This window comes from Lontra canadensis, unplaced genomic scaffold, assembly GCF_010015895.1.
Source record: "Lontra canadensis isolate GAN:19392208 unplaced genomic scaffold, GSC_riverotter_1.0 scaffold118, whole genome shotgun sequence".
In the NCBI taxonomy this organism is placed as follows: Eukaryota; Metazoa; Chordata; class Mammalia; order Carnivora; family Mustelidae; genus Lontra; species Lontra canadensis.
This window is the reverse complement of record NW_022631112.1, coordinates 3102761-3123354: the sequence shown is the minus strand read 5'-3', so window position 1 is coordinate 3123354 and position 20594 is coordinate 3102761. Positions and strand designations below refer to the sequence as shown.

At 48.6% G+C, this 20594-nt stretch overlaps 1 protein-coding gene across 2 annotated transcripts in view; it reads left to right on the top strand.

The window, feature by feature from the left end:
• The first annotated feature begins 4907 nt into the window (after nt 1-4907).
• PAMR1 (peptidase domain containing associated with muscle regeneration 1) overlaps nt 4908-20594 on the top strand; it is a 69563-nt gene continuing 53876 nt past the window's right edge. For both annotated transcript variants that reach the window (XM_032841012.1, XM_032841011.1), the window contains exon 1: nt 4908-5033. In XM_032841012.1, coding sequence (XP_032696903.1) covers nt 4961-5033 — 73 coding nt within the window. In that variant the 5' untranslated portion in view covers nt 4908-4960. The remainder of the gene's footprint in view (nt 5034-20594) is intronic.

Genomic DNA, 20594 nt, shown 5'->3' with positions numbered 1-20594 from the left:
CCTTTGTCTTTCCTGCAGACTTACTCCTCTCCGTCTCTGGCCCTGGTTGACTTGAACTTTTGTGTTTTGCACAGCTGATGAAAACTAAACTTAATTACCCATTAGGCTGAGATGTTTCTATCAGGTTTGCTGACCAGTCCGCCCCAGTGGTCCTTCTTCTGCCCTTCCCGGCTCTATGGCTACCGCTCGCCACTGATCTGAAGTTGGAGCTTGGAGACTGGGGCGCTGTTGGCTCGCACAAGACAGCCTTCCCTGCTGTTTCCTCCTGTGTGTTCACAGGCGAGCAGCCTCCCGGGTGGGACAGAAGAAGGGTCAGGTTTTGCTGGAGTGCCTCATCCTTTCGAGTGAAAATGAGTGGGTATTGCGACTTGTCGTGAAATGGATGACTTCATCTACTACAGTCAACTGTTGATTTCTGAGTGCTGATGGTAAGCAGAGAATTCTTCATTCCAGGATCATCCCCTACTTCTCAGCACGGCACTTTGCCCTTTTCACCCACACCTTTCTGGTGATTTATTTCTGCCAGAGGTAGGGGTCCAAGAGAAGGGCAGGAGGGGGAGCGAAGGGTAATAAAAATAGCCAACATTTACTGAGTGCTTGGTGTGTTATAGGCACTGTTCTGAGTGCTTGACTCCAACCCTCTGGGGGCAGGCTCCATTATTCTTCCCGCTTAACAGATGAGGAAACTGAGGCCATCATGGGTGAGATTACCTGCCCAGGTGTACACGGGTAGTAAGTGCTCCAGCTCGATTCACCAGGAGCCGGTGTGGTCCAAAGCATGCGTGTTTAAGGCAGAAATGGTGGGGGAAAGTCACGGGGAGGGCCAGTCCTTCAAACATCCGCTGTGTAGTTTGTAGCCTAAACACAACCGCTGTGCATACAAAGCCACTTTCCCCAAATCTAACGAATATTTTGTCAACTTTTCAATGTCAGCTTATGAACACCAGTGATTGAAAATAAGTTGGGAGTTTGCAGATCCTTTTGAGACTTTGAAGAAGGCTACGGCTCCCTCTTACTCCAAAACAATGCATGCAGGATTTTGTGTATAATTTGCGGAGGTTTGAAGACCCTACAAAAACTCCCTCATGAGAGACCCCATGTGATCCAGGTTAAGAACCTCTGATGTAGAGCAATACTCAACTCTGTCGATATGAGAAATTGAGTTGATTATAATAGGAAGAGAGGAAACTAAACTTGTGTAGGAAAATCGAAGTTTGTGTAGGGCCGTTTGGCCTCAGGCAAACTCCTGACTTTCCTCTCTTATAGTCATGGCTTCCCTCTCCCTCTGTGAACCTGGGTTTATTGTGAAGTTCAACAAGGTAATATTGGATCAGGGCTTTGTGTTCCCCAGAGAAATACGTTCTGCTTCTTTTTGAGAGTTCCTTTCCAGACTCTGCAGCTCTAGGAAATTCGTAAACCTAAATTAGACAGCAAATTAGCAGGGAACAATTATACTACTGTGGGCATTACAGAAAGAGGAGTGAGGGGCTGTTTCCAGGTTCCTAAGCCTGGAAGAACAAAGACCTGGCACTGGGGACTTCTTTAGCTTCATCACCTAGAGTCCCAGCCTGGTGAGGTATAGTTGCTATAGGAATGAGGCTGCTGGTTAATCTGTTTTGATAAGTGGCTGTGTATGTGTGTAGGGGGTGGGGTGGGAGGTTGGGGGGATGGAGATGAGGGAAGAAGGAAGTGGTAATGTCAGCTGATGGGAGGAACAGACTCCTGAGAAGCTCTAAGACCTCAGTATTTGGAAACTAAGTCACCACATCCCCAGGCCCATCACCAAAGGACTAGAGCTGTTTGGCCAGCCATAAAATGAACCTCCCCTCTTCTCACCTCTGACCTCCAACCCGCAGATATGTTGCCCTTTGGTATTTTCCTGCCTTTTAGAGGCTATTCTTTGTGCTAATTTTAATCAGTTTTCACCTGGATAGGGAAGTTGTGGGTGAGGAAGAAGGCCCGTGCCATATAGTGTCAGACTCAGGCTCATAATACATATAATATTTATTGAGCATTTAGTATGAGTTAGGCAGTGTGCTAAGGGCCCTATTATGTACATAGTCTCCTTAAATTCGCCTGTCTCAAAGTTTGACGATTATTTCCATTTTACAGATGAGAAAACTGAGATTGAGAGCGTTAGTTAGCTTGGTTTAGGTCATTGTATTGGGAAAAAACAAAACAAAAAACAAAAAACAGACCAAAAAACAACCGAAAGCCCCTGTCCTTCTTTCTCCTGGTGTATTCCATACTCTCATATTTCTACCCCACTCACTTTGGACACTTCTGATATGTGTGATTTTTTTTCCCCCCACCAAGCGAGTCTTTAACACCAGCTGGGTGTCCTACAGTTGTACTCAATTCTGACAGTTTCTGGAGAGGATGTCACATCCCACAGGTCAAGTGCTCAGTCCCACAAGACTGTCCCACTTCAGACACCAACTTCAAGTGCTAGGTCCTCAAGTTACCCCCTTGGCTACAATACAGAGCGTCCCATAACATCCTCCCCCTTGGATTCGGTGACTTGCTTGAAGGGCTCACAGAGCTCAGGGAATCTCTTACATTTGCGAGTTCATTAAAGGAAGTGATGAAGGATATAAATGGACAGCCAGATGAAGAGATATGTAGGGGAGGTCTGAGAGTCCCATGCTTCTACCCCCATGGAGTTGGGGTACATCATCCCACTGATACATGGAATGTGGAAGCTCTCCAAACCTTACACTATAGGGATTTTTATGGAGGCTTCCTCATGGGAGACATTACTCACCATTAATTCCATTTTTAGCCTTTCTCCCTTCTCAAGAGAATGGGGGGGTGTAGCGCTAAAAATTCCAAGCTTCTAATGACTTGTACTTTCTAATGACCAGCCCCCACCTGAAGTCACCTCATTAGGACAAAGATACTCGTATCACCCGGGAATAGAAGGGTGTCAAGAGCTCAGTGCCAGGAGCTGGAGGCAGAGACCAGCATATATTTTCTATGATCTCACAGTCATAGAGTCAGAAAGTGGTGAATCGCGGCTTTGAATATGGGTCATTGACGGCCGAGTCCAAGCTCACAGTCACTTCTCTGAGATGGGCCCCAGAGGCGTGGCTGACATTCAGGAATTTCTCTCTGAGAGGAGCATCTATGCCAGGCCCCTGCCTATCCAGTCTGTCCTGAGCCCTGGCAGTTCTACCTTCCCTAAGTCTCTCCCACCGTTTTCCCCTTCCACTCCATTGCTTATGGTTCAGGCCACTGACAGCGGTCTCAGGGGTGCTCTTAGTGCCAGCCTTGGCCTCCTCCATCCCTCGGTCTGGATGCCAACATGACTTTTCTTCCTAGATCTTTGCTTTGGGCCCAGAACGCGCTGCTCCTAGACTACCAGAGCCCCTCATTCCAAGACAGAATAAAACCCAAACAGTGTAACCACTTGCTTCCTCTTTTCCTGCCCTCTGCCTCATCCAAACTATACATATTATCTATCCTCTTGTGTTGGCTTTTGTTCTGATACTTACATTCTTCTCAAAACTGTTTAAAATGCGTTTTAATGGTACACGCTGCCATGGATCCTTTGGGAACAAGAATACACATAAAATTGTAATATACACAGGTAAATACTCATCATTTCCCAGTGGCACTGGCCCAATTCAGTCCTTCCTCCTAGAAAGGCCTCCTCAAACCCTTCCCTGGATTGAGATCCCCTCTCTCTCAGGCTCCAGGTGAAGCTTCCCCAGTTTAGGTAAATTTCCCACTGCCCCAGGCCTGAATATCATCCACTTCTCCCAACTTTTGTTCTTCATGGGACAATACAAACTGGGACCAAGCATGGCCTGAAACCCCGGCACTTCCCTGAGTTAGACCTGGCTGTGAACTCTGCTCTGGCACTTCCGGCTGAGGGACCTTGAGCAAGTCACTTCATCTCTGAGTCTGTTTCAGTGTGGATAATACCATCATTGAACGTGTACAAGTGATTAAATGCCATAGTCACAGCATCCTAAGACATGGTAGAGACTGGTGGCTAGGACGATAGACCTTAGATCTGCATTCAAATCCTGGCTCTACTACTTACTTACACGGAGACTGTGGATGAACTATTGAAAGCGCAGTGACTCAGTTTCCCTATCTGTAAAATGGAGATGATAGCGGTTTATTATGAGGACTAAATGAGTTGATGCATGTAAGATACTTAAATGCCTGGCACGGAGAAACTGATTTAAAAAAATTGGCTATTATCCTTTGAATAAGCATCCTTTCTTGTTATTCAAGATTCCATTTGCTGTCCCTATGCCTAGATGGCCACTGTCACGACAGAGGCAGTGTCTTGGGTGTTCTTTTATCCCTTATACTCTGCCTGGCATGTGCACAGGATCTATTTATGCTGCTGACCACACCATGATGGGCATCATGGGAAGATGCCTACAGATGCAAAGAGGAGGGTTTCCAAATTGTGCTCACCTGGGTTAGATGCTTGAGGTGGAAGGTGGTTAGATGCTTGAGGTTAGATGCTTGAGGTGGAAGCCCCGCCCACCCAAGCCGTGACCTTAACAGCCTCAGAGTGCCATCCCAGGCAGGACTCCTCTGGGTGGGGGTGGGGCTGGGTTTCCGGCCTCACCTGAGCGGCGCCACAGCCCCGCCTACCTCTGCCCCCAGCCAAGGTGCTGCCGGCTCCTCCTGTCCCAGCCGGCTGGCCTCCTGCCCCGGGCGTCCCTTCCAGCCGCAGCCCGGGGGCCTCCCTGCGTGGCCACACCTCCCGGGCCCCGCAAGGGTTAAGGCGGCAGAGAGGAGAGGTTTTGGGCTGACGTCGCTCTGGCTGAAGGTGGTTCCCCTCCGATGAGGATGGGAGAGCCTGGCGAGCTGAAACCCGAGCTCCCGCTCAGCTGGGGCTTGGGGAGTTCCGTGTAAGAGCCGCCGGCCCCTGGCCTCCCGCGGCCCCTCCGGTCCCTCCGCAGCAGTCGCTCATCGGGGCACCGGCTAGGAAACGATGGAGCTGGGCTGCTGGACGCAGTTGGGGCTCACTTTTCTGCAGCTCCTTCTCATCTCATCCTTGCCTAGAGGTACCGTGAGTAGCGTTTAGGGCCCCCCTCCCAGGGGCATTTCTCTCCTGGGTCCGGTGGGGAGCATGCCTGGGGCGCCCCAAGGGATGGCGCTGGGCGGGGGTGGGAGGGTGACCGCCAGCTCTTCTTCTAGTCTAGTCTAATCTTGGGGGCTTGGCTGGGGGTGCTGGAGCGTCTGACCTCCTGGAGAATGTGACACCGTTCTATCATCCCAACTTGGGGGACTGAACTGCCTCAGGAAGGGGTACCAGCTCCAGCTTACTTTGCTGGTTTTCGTTTTATCTTCGGAAAGCACAGACGGACCTCTGGGAATCTATCCCGTCTGACTCACCCACTCTGGCTGACAAAAGGGAGAAGTTCCCCCTGGAAGGAGCCCCCCCAGAGGTGAAGCGGGAAGGAAAGAAACCAATCAAAAGCAAGGCTGGCAGCAAGGGGGTCCCTCCCGGTAAAGGTTGCTTGGTGAAACGCTGCTTGTCACGCCCTTCAGGACAGAGCCCAGCAAGGGAGATTGACCGGCTCAGCACATAGGCACTTCCTTCCCATAAGAATGAGAAAGAAGAAGAGAAAGCGGAGGTTAAAAGTGCAAGCAGTTTCTGGGGACACACAGAGTTTGTTTAGAAAGAGCTCTGGCTTGTATGTTTTTCACTATCATTTTCTGAGCCGCAAACCCCATGTCGGATGGGCTCCCTGGGCGAGTGAGACTGAAATGCGACCAGGGCTTTTGGGGGCCTCTTGGCTCAAGGAGGGGATGGGAGGCTGGTCTTGTCATGGCTTGCTGGCAGGCAAGGAAGCAGGGACTTCTTAAGAGCATCTGTCCTTATAGGGTTGCTGCGGGGCAAGAGGTCAGGAGGTGGGTAGGACCTCATCAGGGAAGGACAGGCTGATACGTGCAGGTGTGACAAAACAGAGCAGCTTTGGTAGGAGCAGGGAGCCTGTGAGCATTTGCTACTAGACTTCTGTGCCGGTTACTCGTCACCTGCATTCTAGAGAGGGACGTGCTGCGTGGCTGCAAGTAGCTGGTGCACGTCCCAGAATGAAACCAGGTCAAAGGGGTGGTGAGGGCCTAAAATTAGTAGCCTGCTGTATGGATGGGGGCCTCAACCATAGGCACAGCCCTTCATGATGAACTAAATTTAAGCCAAGATAAATGGGGGGGTGTGCAAAACCCAACAAACTCATTTTGGTCAATACTTTTCCATGTACCTATAGCCTGCTGGTCCCAGGTGGAATCTTTTCCCTCGAAAGCTGGAGTGTTGCGTTTGATTTTGCCTGCACGGTGTCTGGAGCAGCCCACAGACAATAAATAATGAAGGAAGAAGGAGCCCATGAGGGGCTTGATAATCCGTAAACCTAGATGCTCACCTCGGGGTAGGTTGAGGACTTTGCATTAGGAAAGTCCTTCCTGTTTCATCTCTGCCTTCTGGAACCAAGCCTCCTGGGCATGGTGGCCCTAGCCCAAGTCCAGGGGAGGCTGGTTCCTTCCCAGAGCACCAGAGCTCTGAGGACTAGCTTTCTCCTGGCTACGACAACGCTCCCCTGCTTCTTTTTTTTTTTTTTTTTTTTTTTTTTTAGTTTAGTTTTGTTTTTTTGTAACGTGGCAGGTGAGATGACTCAAACCCATACAAGTTAAAGAACAAAGCTTACCTGCCCAGGATCTGGAAAAAAGCCTTTACTCCTAACCCCGGAATCCCTTTTACCTTTTGCTATGGAAAAGCTTCGGGAAGGGTGACTGGTTTCTTGGCAGTCAGGCTGCTGACCGAACTGGGGAGCAACTTCCAGCAAATTCACGTGTCTTTTTTTTTTTTTTTTTAAGATTTTATTTATTTACTTGACCGAGATCATAAGTAGGCAGAGAGGCAGGCAGAGAGAGAGGGGGAAGCAGGCTCCCTGATGAGCAGAGAGCCCGATGTGGGGCTCCATACCAGGACCCTGAGATCATGACCTGAGCCAAAGGCAGTGTCTTAACCCACTGAACCACCCAGGTGCTCCAACTTCACATGTCTAGTGAGGAGAGGTCGGTTGTTGTAAGTTCACCCTTGGAGGGGGAGACGGAGGAATAGAAGTGGAGAAGGAAAATAATTCCTCAAATAGTGAGTGAGTCCACTCCCGGCTGGAATGCCGAATCTGGCCGGCTCTAGAAAAAGCCCGAAAGCAGATTTCGTCTCCTTACTTTTCTCGAGAGGGTTTGCTGAGACGTAAACATCCGCTGGGATGGCACGGGAGGTTGTTGCTCACAGGCACGGGACTCCTGGTGGAGGGTGAGAATGCAAACTTGAGGCCAAGTGATAACCCGACATAAACAGCATGTGGGGGAGAAACCCGACTCCACTGACTTCACCAATAGCAGGAGCTCTGCCAGCAGGATCCTGCCGAAGAGGAAAAACTCATTTAAAATATGTGGCTCTGGGGAACGAAACCGTAATATGGATAATTTTGCAAGTGTTGCTTCCAACAGACATTAGCTTGCGGCGAAAGAACCTAAAGGCAACCAGGGAAGATAATTTGAAGCCCAGATATTGAGCGGGCAGGAGCAGCCAGCTGAGAAAGGGGGTGTGGAAAGAAAGAGGGGGGAAGTGGAGCGGCCAGAAAAAAATTCGAGGTTGGTTGATAATGACATGTGTTAGCAAATTCCAAGGAGAGAGTTATGAAAACTGGGCCATCTTGGCTAGGGTGGATTTTTGTGGGAACCATGAAGACCGTGTTCCCCTGATGTATATACTGAGAGCTCCGGCTTCTCTACCAGGAAAATAATTTGATGGTGGCATCGTGGATTTTTGGAGCCGGGAGTGACTTTGGAGATCATTTAGTTGGAGTACTTTAATTTCAGAGGACTCTGAGCTGGAACATCTCTGAACACGGGGTGATGGGCCCAATCTGAGCTAAATGCTGTACACGGACATTCATGAATTCTCAGACCACTCTAATAAGGTAGAGCTGTTATTATCTTCATTTTACAAATGGGGCTTAGAGTGGTTCTGTGACCTATTCAAGGATACACAGGCACGGTTTCTCAAAAAATTAAACATTTGACCTAGCAATTCTACTTCTGGGTATATACACCAAAGAACTGAAAGCAGGAACTCAGGTATTTCGCACACCAGTGTCCTTTGCAGCATTATTCCCAATAGCCGAAAAGGGGAAACAACCCAAAAATGTCCATCAGTGGATGAATAAAATGTGGTATATACGTATACAGAAATCTTAATCTGCCTCAAAAAGGAATAAAGTTCAGGCTACAGGGACACCTGGGTGGCTCAGTGGGTTAAAGCCTCTGCCTTTGGCTCAGGTCATGATCCCGGGGTCCTCGGATCGAGCCCCGCGTCGGGCTCTCTGCTCAGCAGGGAGCCTGCTTCTTCCTCTCTCTCTCTGCCTGCCTCTCTTCCTCCTTGTGATCTCTGTCTGTCGAATAGATAAATAAAATCTTAAAAAAAAAAAGTAAAAAAAATAAAAGTTCAGGCTACAACAGGGATGAACTCTGAAGACATTATGCTAAGTGAAAGAAGCCAGACACAAAGGACAAATAAATACCTTATGATTTTACTTATATAAGGTACCGAGAGCAGTCAGATTCATCAAGAAAGTAGACCGTGGCCAGCAGGGGTAGGGGGAAGCGGGCTAGGGGACTGAGTGCTTAGCGGGTGTAGAGTTGCACTATGAGGTGATGACAAAGTTCTGGAGATGAGTATGGTGTTGGTTACAAGGGCTACCGAATGGAAAGTGAGTAAAATGGTAAATTTTACATTACTTCTATTTTGCTGCAATAATGATTTAAAAAAAAAAAAAGAAGAAGAAGAATACACAGTCTGATGAGCCTGGGGAAGCCCAGACCATCCGGTTCCTGAGCTCACGCTCACCTGGAAACAGGCCGACTTAAACTCACGCATCTCACGGAGGGATCGATCATACCAATGCATAGGTCCCCTTGGCACGGCTTCACAACACTGCGTGGTAGGGGACAGTCCTGGCTAACCCCAGTTTCGGGGGTACCGTTGGCTCATTCTTGGGTGGCAGTGGCAAAGAGGGAAACTATAGAGCTGAAGGTCTGGCGGTCTTTGGGTCAAAATGCCTGAAAAAGTATTTATTGGGACATCGTGCTTAAAATGTTTGGAACCTGAAAGCTTTGAGGTGGGCTGGCCCTCTCTGTGGCAAGACGCCCCACCTTTTCAACCCACACTTACCAGCCGCTCCCTATTGGCATTTGAGATTTTGACTGCCGTTCTTGAGAGGGTGGAGTAAAAAGGGCGAGTGAAAGCAAGAAGGTGGGGGGCTGAGTGCTGAATGGGAAGAAACGGGAGAGAGGATGAGTAACTTGACAGGATTTTTAAAAGAGGGAACGTAAATGTATTTTTTTTTAAAGATTTTATTTATTTATTTGACAGACAGAGATCACAAGTAGGCAGAGAGGCAGGCAGAGAGAGAGGAGAGAGGAGGAAGCAGGCTCCCCGCTGAGCAGAGAGCCCGATGCAGGGCTCGATCCCAGGACTCTGGGATCATGACCCGAGCTGAAGGCAGAGGCTTTAATCCACTGAGCCACCCAGGCGCCCCACGTAAATGTATTTTAACGTGTGGGTTCTGTAGAACACGTGGAACCTCTGTGACCACCCACTCTTTGGGTAAAGAGTTTTATTCCCATAAGTGTCCTTGAACATGAGCTTTTGGTGGAAAGAGAGGATGAGGTTGGGTATTGTGTCTGGGTCAGTAAGTTAGGGACAAAACATCTTTGGGCATGGGAGTGTCTCAGAAATATCCCAAAGTCTTAGGGAATACCACTAGCATAGGCTGAAGGTTTGATTAAAGTCCCCTACATCTGGGATATCCTGGCTAGACAGAAATGGCCGAGAGAATGGTATTGGGTAATCTAATGATTGGCCTTAAGTCAGAAATGATTTCCACCTGCCTCACTAGGGGCAGCCAATCCCCAAGCACGAGAAATTCCCTACCTGTCTCTCCTGAGACCAGCTCTAGAAGCTGTGCTCAATTTGGGGCATGTGCAGGCTGGGGGAGGTGTCATTTCAGTGATAAATGAGGGAAGTCTGTACCCCCCTTTCCCCACATGGGGGAGGACCTGTCACCCTCACTGTGGGATATGTGAAAGTCACAAGAACCCAGCCCCCACCCCCACCCCCGCCATTCTCTCTCTTTTTATTTTAAAAGGGAGAGAAATGCAGTGTTTACATTTTCCAGTTCCTGTCCGGGGTAGAGGACCCAGAGGCCAGCTGGAGCTTTGAAAGCTACCAGATCAGTGGCAGAAAGTCTCTCAGATTCCAAGCCTGGTCTGCGTTTAAGGAATTCGGTTTGTCAGCCATCCTAAGATCTGGGCCAAAGTGTTAGGTTTATGGTAGAGAGAAAATGTAAGAAAAAAGCAAGCCTCATACCTGTAAACAAAATCACTCAAGGAAGACAGAGAATTAGAGTTGGCTGGAGATAGCCTATTCTCTTCATCAAAGGGACTCCCGGAACTCCCCACTCAGCTTCTCTCCTCTCATTTTTTTTCTTGGGTGCAATTATATGTGAGTTGAAGCAGAGTGGGTAGGGTTTGTACCTCAAATTCTTCACCCTTGATGATGGGTGGTCAAACGGCCTCCCATCCTATCATAGATAAGGGACCTAACCGTAAGTTTCGCCACCCAAATAATTTGTGGTGTTTGTGGTAAGTAGCAGGCACTGTCTTATAGGCTTTACATTTAATTTATTTAATCGCACGTGGAGGAACTTAGGCAGAGGGTAGGCTTGCCCAGGTCCCATGGCTGGACATCCGTGTCTTGAACCCAGAGAGTCTGACTCCGTAACCCACTCCACGAAACACTCTGTAACACCACCACGGTAAAGCAACGGGTCCAGCTTGGGTTGATCTGCTGTCTGTATTCTGGCCGAGTCATAAAGGAGCATAGTGTTAGTGGGGAAGTCTGGCTGTCCCTTGGACACTCTAGATGTCCTGAGGGAAACTGAGGCACTGGGCAGACCAAAACTCTAACCAGTTTCTGGGATAGCTATCCCCAGGATTATGTGTCACTCTGATTTAGCGTAGGAAGTGAGAATTTCTCTGTCTCATGGTCAGCTTTGATAATTAGACTCATGTGTCTGTTTGCAGAACAACGGAATTAAGGGTGAGCCATGTTTCACGTCCAGCCCTGACACTTTGTAGCTTAGCTCCTTTATGGGTTTATTCTGTCAAGATCAACAATGTGTAAACTCAGGCTGTGGAATAGGAGAAGCAGGCCTGGAAGGAATAAAGGAAAGCATTATTTTTTTCCCCTTCTTTTTTGGCATAAGCAGTTGATGGATCTAGCAGGGGACAGAGACATGATCCCCTTCCAGTAAAATTAAAGATGGGTTTTAACCAATTCATTTCAACCTTGAATGAGGACCTAGTGTCTTCCTGACACTAATGTCAAGCAGGTAAGAGAAGTGTCCCTGTCAGCTGGGCAGCACATGAGGATTTCAGTCACTCTTCTTCCGCCTCTGCAGTTAGGCAAATGTCCTAATTCCCTCAGGGCTGGCATCTTCATCCTCATCCTCTCTGAGGTCCTGGCTGCTTCAGAGGGTGGAGCCGGTGGTCTGGCAGCAAGTTTCCCTGTGAGCAGAAGTCTGGTGAGTTGGTTTGGTGATTGGAAAACCGGGGCTGCCGCCAGAAAGGAGTGAGGAACACATTCAGGCAACGTTAGCTCATGGGGGAGACACAGCAATTGTCTTCATAAGCTGAATTCATGCTTGGTTAAAAAAAGATTTCCAGCCGGTTCAATGGAAAACCACTAAATGGAGGGGATGTTGGCCCAGTTTGTGTCAAGTCAAATGAATCATTTGAAGACTCTGGGGAACTAAAGTGTCTGTGTTTTTCAGAGTCTCTCCTCCACTTATTTCATAGGTTCCCTTTGTAGGTGACAACGAGTCCCCTTATGCTGGGATCTTAACTCAGAATCAACAGTGATGGTGGGGCACACCGGAGATATCCTGGGACAAGGAGCCTGAACTTAACCTCTAGCTGGTCATATCTGCTCCCCTCTTCCCACACGCCCTTGGCTCACCTGGGTATGAGCGGAAGGGGGGCCATGGCTGCCAGTAAAGAATCTTTGTTTCAGGACTTCTTGGTCTGGCTTTCTGCCTCCTAGTGGGTGGTTGATTGCCTGCTTCTCAACGGCTCTCAGCCTCCCTTCTGGGCAAGCCCAGCTCCCCTGGTCCAGCCCACTGGTGGAAGAGAACACGTGAGCATCCCAAGTCTTCGTGGAAACAAGCTAAAATGGCAAGAAACCAAAACATTCACCAGGAATGGACCCAATGGATTCCTCATACCACAAAATCGAGACTCCCACAGTGTCCCAGCAAGAGACGTTTCTAACATCACGCTTTGTCAGCACTCACCTTTCCCGGGAAATCGCATGCACTTCCCGTGCCCACATTCATGTATTTACTCAGTAGACTTGCTCGTGCCCCAGACCTGATCCTTGGTGCTGGCTGATGCCACTGTGAATAAGGCGAAGCCCGTTTCCTGCAGGCACTTGCAGTCTGCTCAAGGAGCTGATGGTCCAGTCTGGCATTTTCCAAAGTGGGTTTCATGGAATTGTAATGTTGGAAGATCTTGAGCAAAAATAAACAGCCAAAACCTAGGATGTTAGGATGAACAGAGTCTAGGGGAGATGGCGAGTGGCAATGGGCAAGGCATTTGTAGACGTTGCAAAGCCCTGTAATAAAGCAAGCTGTGATTAGCATTTTACAAGGTTAAGCCCAGAACCTCTTTTCACATCCTACCTTATACAATCCGGGGGAATGAGGGCTCCCTGGAATGTAGTTTGGAAAACTCTGCTCTCTTGCCTGTAATGAACGCGACATTGCAGAATACCTCACCGTGATGGAGGAGAAGGGGAAGGAGGGAATGCGAATCTGTGCAACGCGGGCTTCTCTTCAGACTTCTGCTGTGGGCCTGGCTGGAAGTCTGTTGCCCTCATCACTTACCGCTCTCTGAGAGGGTGGAAGAGCCGTGGAGATGCCCCAGTAACACGGTCAGTCTGGGATCACTGGACAAACGGAATCTGATGAATTCGAATACAACCGGGGAGTCTCAGGGCTGTGGCCTGACTTCCCGGCTCAATGGGATCCTTGGTGCCAGTCACACGGTCTCCCCTTCCCAAAAGAGGGCACTGTCTGAGCATCCTTCTAACCCCCAGGGGCACTGAGACCCACCACCCTTCCTCACCATCTCTTCTTCGCTCCACCTGCCTCACTGCACACCCAGAGGCTTGTCCCCAGTTCCCCCATTATCTACCCTGGTGTTTGCCAGCTCTGGTATAACCCAGTCGCTGGGACCCTGATTTGCACACCCTGAAGCGGTCTGGGCTCTTTGCGCTGGGTCTGTATCCCACAGCGACAGCACGTGACTTGGAGTTAGTTTTGAGCTGCTCATCGACCCGCTGTTTGCTGTTTCTGGGAACTTCTTTGTTCCTGCCTTTGCTAAATATTGTTCCCGTTGTCATGCAATGCAGCTTCTCCCTCAGCCCTAGCACGGCCTGCCTCCTCTCTTTGCCCTGACTTGTTTCAGACTGGATAACCACAGTGAGGCATAAAACCGGTTGTTCCTTCAAGGGCTATCCTGCAGAAGTGGACTCGAGTCGCCGTGACCTCATTGAAGACTCAGCTCTCATGTTTCATAGTTGTGAAATGCACCTTTGGTACGGATGTGCCCTTGTTTGAATGCACAGGCACGCAGAAGAGGAGAGATTGGATGGGTGTGACTGTGTATATATGTGGGGTGTACAGTATTGTGGTTTAAAGTATGGGCCAGGGTTTGACTCTGTCGCTTATGGCTGCTTTTCTCGAGCAGGTTCCTTAACTTCTTCCATGTGACCTTCCCACCTTCCACCCTATAGACTGAGGATAATAGTGTCTTTCGAGTGTAGTGTTGGAGTTAAATGAGAAAAGACTTAAAAGGCTTAGTGGAGCATCTTGCAAAAAAGGAGTGCTCTAGAAGTGAGAACTGTCCCTGCCTTCTATTGCTTTTACCAGCTCACGTTTCACAGGGAATTGAAAGGAAATACTGGGTGTTCTGTCTGTAGTAGGATGGGAGCTATGAGGTCTTGCATCCCTAACAGGAGATGTTGCCCCTGACCCCCCTGTCGTGATTCCAGAGTGGAATCCTCAGGCAGGAAGTTGCCGCAACTTCATCGGGTTCTAGCTTGCAGAGTTGGGGCAGGTAGCTCTGAGGAGGGCTAGTCTGCTCTGCACTCCTGCCAGCTTAGGGCTTAATGAACCGGACATACCATCAAAAATGCATCATCCTCACTCAGCATCCGTCCACACTTGACCTGTGCTGCTGGCCAGCTGGCTTTGGTAGTAGGAAAATCTGCCTTCTGCCTGGCACAGTGACCGTGGATATGAAGTCAGTAACACTAACTCTGGAAGCTATTGGCAAGGAGGTAGATGTGGCCGACCCAGACTCCTGTGTGGCCTTGACATGCTCTGATTCAGAAGGAAGGGTTTGGAAGTGTGGAAGAGGGACTGGTGGGGGCAGGGGATGGGGGGATAGTTTGTTGAATTCTCGGGTCCAGGGAAATCCACACTGGATTTTTAGGGGCTAGCTTAAGTTTTATTGCTTTCAACTTAGCCATTCTAATGCTTCAGTTGATGTCATATTTGCTGAATTCTATTGCCAAGTACTTTTAGACGCATTATTAAATGTTTTTCGTAGTAGCCAATTCTACTAAAAAAATAAGATCCAGGCAGCTCATATTCCAACAATTGAAATAACCCAGAAGCAGCTGTCCTTCAAGAATTTTCAGCACCACAGTTGCTGAGGATAATGGCAACTGGGGATTCTGCCAAATGCCAGAGTTTAGGTTTTGTTCCCTTGGACTATGGATGTAGAATTTCTATTTCTAGAAGAGAAGCAGCAGGAGGTAAACCATGTCCTATTTAAATAGGTGTCTGAAGAGGGGTGTTAGAGATCTAGAAGCAAGGGGAGGAGCTCAGAATGCCATGATTTTAATATGAGCCTAAAAATGCCGTGTATGTGTGGGCCTCAGGAGAAGACATTATTACTCACCCCCTTCACTCTCGTAGCCATCTGCGCCTTAGCCCGAGATGGGATGGCTTTGTATCCTGCAGAGCAGAATAGTAATGTCTTGATAAATCTGCAGTTTTTCTTTCAAAGCCCTTTCTGCTCATTGCCTTCTTCGGTCCCAGGGACATCAGCAGCCCCATCAACTTTACATCTATCCACTTGCAGCTTCGGGCTAAGGCGCCTTGTCTACCACGATAGTCCACCAGCATACAAGAGGGACAAACTCAGGATTAACATCTGGGGTGTCTGATTCCCAAATATGTCCATCTCATCAGTGCTGCATTCGTGACACTGCGAGGTCAGAGGTGGGAACCCTCTAGAATCCAGGGAGCGTGTTGGAAGGAATAAGATTCTGGCCCTAGAAAGAGGTGGGTTCTGGTCTTTCTTTCACCCGAAAATGGCGCCACCTGGGGCAGTGTACTTACCTATCTCTTCCTCAGTTTCTTCATCTGTTAAGTGAAGAAACTCAGACTTACTCTGAAGGCTGGCTGGGAGGATCCAATGAGCAGTTATAAGCCCAGGGCTTGGGGGTGCTGGGACCTGGGGTGCCTAGAACGATGAAGGCAGTGGCACAGTAGAGAGCAGCCTGCTTTATAAAGGTGAGCAGGGAAATCAGGTGACAAACTGATTTTTGTCTCCCTGTCCCTCCTCACGGTACACATGCCCCAAAACCAGACTCCTATGGACTCCATTAAAAGTTTTATCACTCCTGGTATCCAGAGGGAGCGATGAAAACCTTGACTCCACAGTTGTCATTATCTCATTAACAAGATGAGCTGTGGGAGGGGGCAGCCAAGGTCACGGAGGTGGGGAATCCAGCCAGGCTGGTTGACAGGAAGGTTCTCAAAGGTTCAGGAGGACACACGGAGTCTGCAAGCTTTCCCTGTCCTGTGACTCTCAGTCCTGCCTGCCTGGGGTTTGCTTGTCATCGATCCTGATCCTGTGAGCAGGTGGCCTGACCCTGGGGCCATCAGGAAAGTTGTGGGCTGTGGAACCGTCCTCAGTCTGGGGAGCACAAATCCCACTGGAGGCAGGGGGCTGGGAGTGAGGGGCCCAAGCTGTCCAGTTGGATCTCCCACTGAGGCAGACATCTTTCTTCCTCCCTCTGGTCTCAGAAGGTTTCTAGAATGCAGGATGGTAAAGACTCGGTAGAAGTGTTACTTACCTGTGGTTAGCTGGGGGGACCCAGAGGTTTGGGTCGACAGAAAGGAGGAATGGCACAGAATGAAAGCACCTTTCTTTGCCACCTTCTGGGGTGGTCTCGGTCTGGGCCTTTAATCTGACAACCGATGTCTCAATCATGCGAGGAACAGGCTGACCTTGTTTTCCAGAAGAATCCTCTGAGGTTTTTCAGATGGACCTTAATAGCCATCAGGGTCAACATATTTCCTTAAAATCTGGTGTTGAGCGCCTGGCCCTCGGAGACCACGCTCTGGGGGACGCAATTGCTTCCTGCCATCCTGAGGAGGTGAGTACCTCCTGTTGGAGGGATCCCCTGTCTGCCACCTTGTCAGCTGGGGAGAGACAGTCCTGGCAGACTCTCAGGCTGCGGAGGGAACCCACATTACAGGTAAAGATGATGCCAGTGGCTTTCTTCCAGCCCTTCATTTATTTGATGGCCGCTCTGTGAAGCTGCGCCTGCCCCAGTTCCTCAGCGTGGCCTTCATGGCCTCAGGATTCCCATTGTCAAAGCAGGACCAGGGGGAAGTGCCTTCCATTTTCCAAAGCAAGTTCTGGAAGAAGCCAAGTGGACCCAAGGAAATGGACTCCCCCCTGGCGAGGAGACATCGGGGTGGCCTCATGCCCCACCAGCATGGCCACTGAGAGGGCCCCCAGGGCAAAGCTCAGGACACCGAAGTCCTTTGCGACTCTCTTGCTTTCATTTGCCCTGATTTAAGAAAGAGGGAAAGGGGATACCTGCACACAGGGTAATTATGCAGCAACTTAAAACCACTCTTGAAGACTACTCACTGTCAAGAGAAGACGTCTCTAATCTGAGGGAAAAAAAGGCAGTTTCTTTCTTTCTTTCTTTCTTTCTTTTTTTTTTTTTTTTAAGATTTTATTTATTTATTTGACAGAAGCAGCCAGAGAGGGAACACAATCGGGGGAGTGGGAGAGGGAGAAGCAGGCCTCCCACCGAGCAGGGAGCCCAATGCAGGGCTCAGTTCCAGGACCCTGGAATCATGACCTGAGCCGGAGGCAGACGCTTAACCACTGAACCACCCAGGGGCCCCCAAAAAGCAGTTTCTAACACAGAACATGATCTGTGATCAGTTTGGGGAAGAAGACTGTCCACATGTGTCAGTATCTGCATGTGGGTGTGTATGTCCATTGAAATAAGACAATTTGAAGGATGGACAGCAAAATATTAACGTTATTCCCAAATAGTTTGTATTCCTTTATTTATGATTTTATTTTGGAAGCTTTCATAAGAAATTATTTATGTTAAAACGTGTCATGTTTGATTAAAGAAAAAATAATATTTTATCTAACAGAAGAGCTTGGGGTGAATAAATGTGCTCGGCGCCAGAGCTCTCGGAGCTCGATTTTGTCATGGTCACTTTCTATGTGCTTCTTTCCTGGGAATCACTGATGGGACAGAACACCTCGGTCGCTTGTACAGGGCTTTGTTCCTAACTATGGAAGGCAAAGGGAGACGTGCACACCTCTAGCTGGTCAAGCCGGGGCTCATCCCAGCCTGTTTCCCCCTGAGCTACAGCCTTGTTCACCTCCCTAGGCGATCCTACTGGCCTCCCTTCTTCCCAGAATTAATTCTCTAGAAAGGTTTTGACATTTCTCTTTACTTCTCCTCCTCCTTAGTGCTTTTCCTTGTTTTCTTCGCTGCTAAAGTGAGGTAGTAGGGCTACATCCTTTAAACTTTAAAGAAAATATATTACTGGTCTCACTGGGTCCTGTTGAAGGTTGAGTTGCATGAACGGCGTAAAAGCATTTACTTACACAGAGGCCGGACGGCTTTAGTATACACACATGACAACATCCAGTAACTTCTGTCCTTGGGGCTTCTCTCAGGGCTGTTTCTGGAGCTGGCCTTTTGCACCATAATGAAATTCCCTGAAATCTGGACAGCTAAGGCCAAGTGACCAGCATGCTCTTTCTGCAAAGGTAATTCTAATAAATGGAGAAAAAGCAGTCCAGGAAGCTGCTTTTGTCTGCGTATTGCCTTTTGAAATCTCTTCAGCTGGCCAACTTTAGGTATTTCTTATAGAACATTTCACTCATCTATTTATTTCTTACACATATATTTTGGGAGCATTTTCTTGTCTCTGTTAAAGCTAGGGAGAAAGAAGGGTGTGATGGGCTTGCCGGACCAGAGGGGACAGGCTTGAGTCACCAAAACATTAAAACCATTGTCTCAGCCTCTGCCTTCGGCTCAGGTCATGATCTCAGGGTCCTGGGATGGAGCCCTGCATCAGGGTCTCTGCTCAGCAGGGAGCCTGCTTCCTTTTCTCTCTCTCTGTGGGTCTCTCTGCCTACTTGTGATCTCTGTCTGTCAAATAAATAAATAAAATCTTAAAAACAACAACAACAACAACAACAACAACAACAACAAACCATTGACTCTTCTGGCTCTTCCACGGATGTCTACCCGTGATCTGATTTAACCCCCCGACCCTGTGAGTCCTCTAGATTTGGTGCTAACGTCCATCCTACATTTTCCTAATCACGGTTGGCGATGGTGTGTTTGCTGCCTCTGTTTGCCCAAAGCTGCCTCCTCTGTGAAACCGTGACTTCCATGAGGCTGGGGATGGTGTCTGATTTTCTCTCCATCGTGTCCCAGCACCCAGCCTCTACTGGCCCATGTGGACTCTTGGGAAATACTTGTATGTTGAAAGAATGGATTCATCAGTTCACCTGTACTCTTGGGACTGTGCTCAGTGGGGAAACACAGGGGTTAAATGACTTGCTGTGGGTCAAATTTTTTGTTTCTTGTTTGAGAAGACACAAGTTCCCAGTGGATGCTGTAACAAATTATCACAGACCTATTAGTAACTTAAAACAGCACACCTTTATTTCTTATAGTGAGGCTTTTAAGGCTTTTGAGGCCAAAACAAAGGGGCCAGCGGGCCTGCATTCCTTCCTGAGGCTCCAGGGGGGGAATCTGTTTCCTTCCCTTGTCTGGCTTCTAGAAGCTGCTGTCTTTCCTTGGCTCATGGTCCCTCACTCCATCTTCAGAGCACATCAGTCCAGTCTCTGCTTCTGCTGTCACATCTCCCTTTCTGATTCTGGCCATCCTGACTCCCTCTTGCAAGGGGTCCTTGTGATGACATCGGGCCCACCTGGACGATCCAGCCTCCTCTTCCCATCTCAAGATCCTTAAACTGGTTGTGTCTGCAAATCCCTTTTGCCATGTTAAGCAACATTTTCATAGTTTGGGGTGCTAAGATGTGGGCATCTCTGGGAGGACTATTATTCTGTATGCCACACACAGAATCCTTGGAAAGAAGTCAGTTGACTTAACTGCTAGACAGAACGGGCTTCTGGTGATCATTCTCTTTGCATAAGATGACACAATGCCCCAGACCTTACCTATGAAGTTAACATAATGGGCTTGGGAGGGCAGAGGGGAGTTTGCTCATTGAAGTTAAAAGAAATGCCAATGAAGGCATTTTAGGGAATTAATTCCTGGGTCAAAAGGAGGCCCAGAATATTCCATGGCTAGGCCAGAGGTGAACAAGCCTGCTGCTTAGGGGGAAATGGGCTTCACTCTCTGTTGGAGTGGAGCAGACCTTACTTGGCCTTCCACGTTTAAGTATGAAGTCTTATAAAAGTTGCAAATTATTTTTATCCTGCCATTGTCCTCCTGGGAGTTATTAGCGTTTCTAAATTCTTAGAAAACCTAGAAGGATGTAGTGCTTGCCCTAAGGTAGACAGAGGGAGGGGGTAAGACATGAGGGACACCTGTTTTGGGAGGGGAGAACACACAGGACTGGACAACCTGGGGGGCTGGAGAGGAGGGGTTTGGACCGAAGGCAGGCAACCTGGACCAGCTGTTCCAGGTCCTTCTCTAAGGATAGAGAGGGCCCAGCTCTGATTCACCAGCAATACATGAGGGTTCCGATTGCTCCACATCTTGGCCAACTCTTGTTACTTTCCTTTCTTATAGACATCTAAGTTCTGTGAGGTGGTACCTTTTCATGGTTTTGATCTGCATTTCCCCAGTGACTTGTGACGTCACCCATCTTCTTATGAGTTATTGGCCATTTGTTTAGCTTCTTTGGAGAAATATCTGTTCGTGCTACTTGCCTCCTTAAAACACTTGGGTTGTCTTTTTGTGGTTGAGTTGTAGGAGTTCTCTATGTATTTTTTATATTAAACCCATATCAAATATTTAATTTGCAAAACTTTGCTCCCATTTTGTAGACTGTCTTTCTACTTCCTTGACAATGTCCTTTGCTGCACAACATTTTAAAAATGTGATACAGTCCAGCTTATCTGTTTTTCTTTTGTTGTTCAAGTTTAAGTGTCATTTCTAAGGATTGATGGCCAAA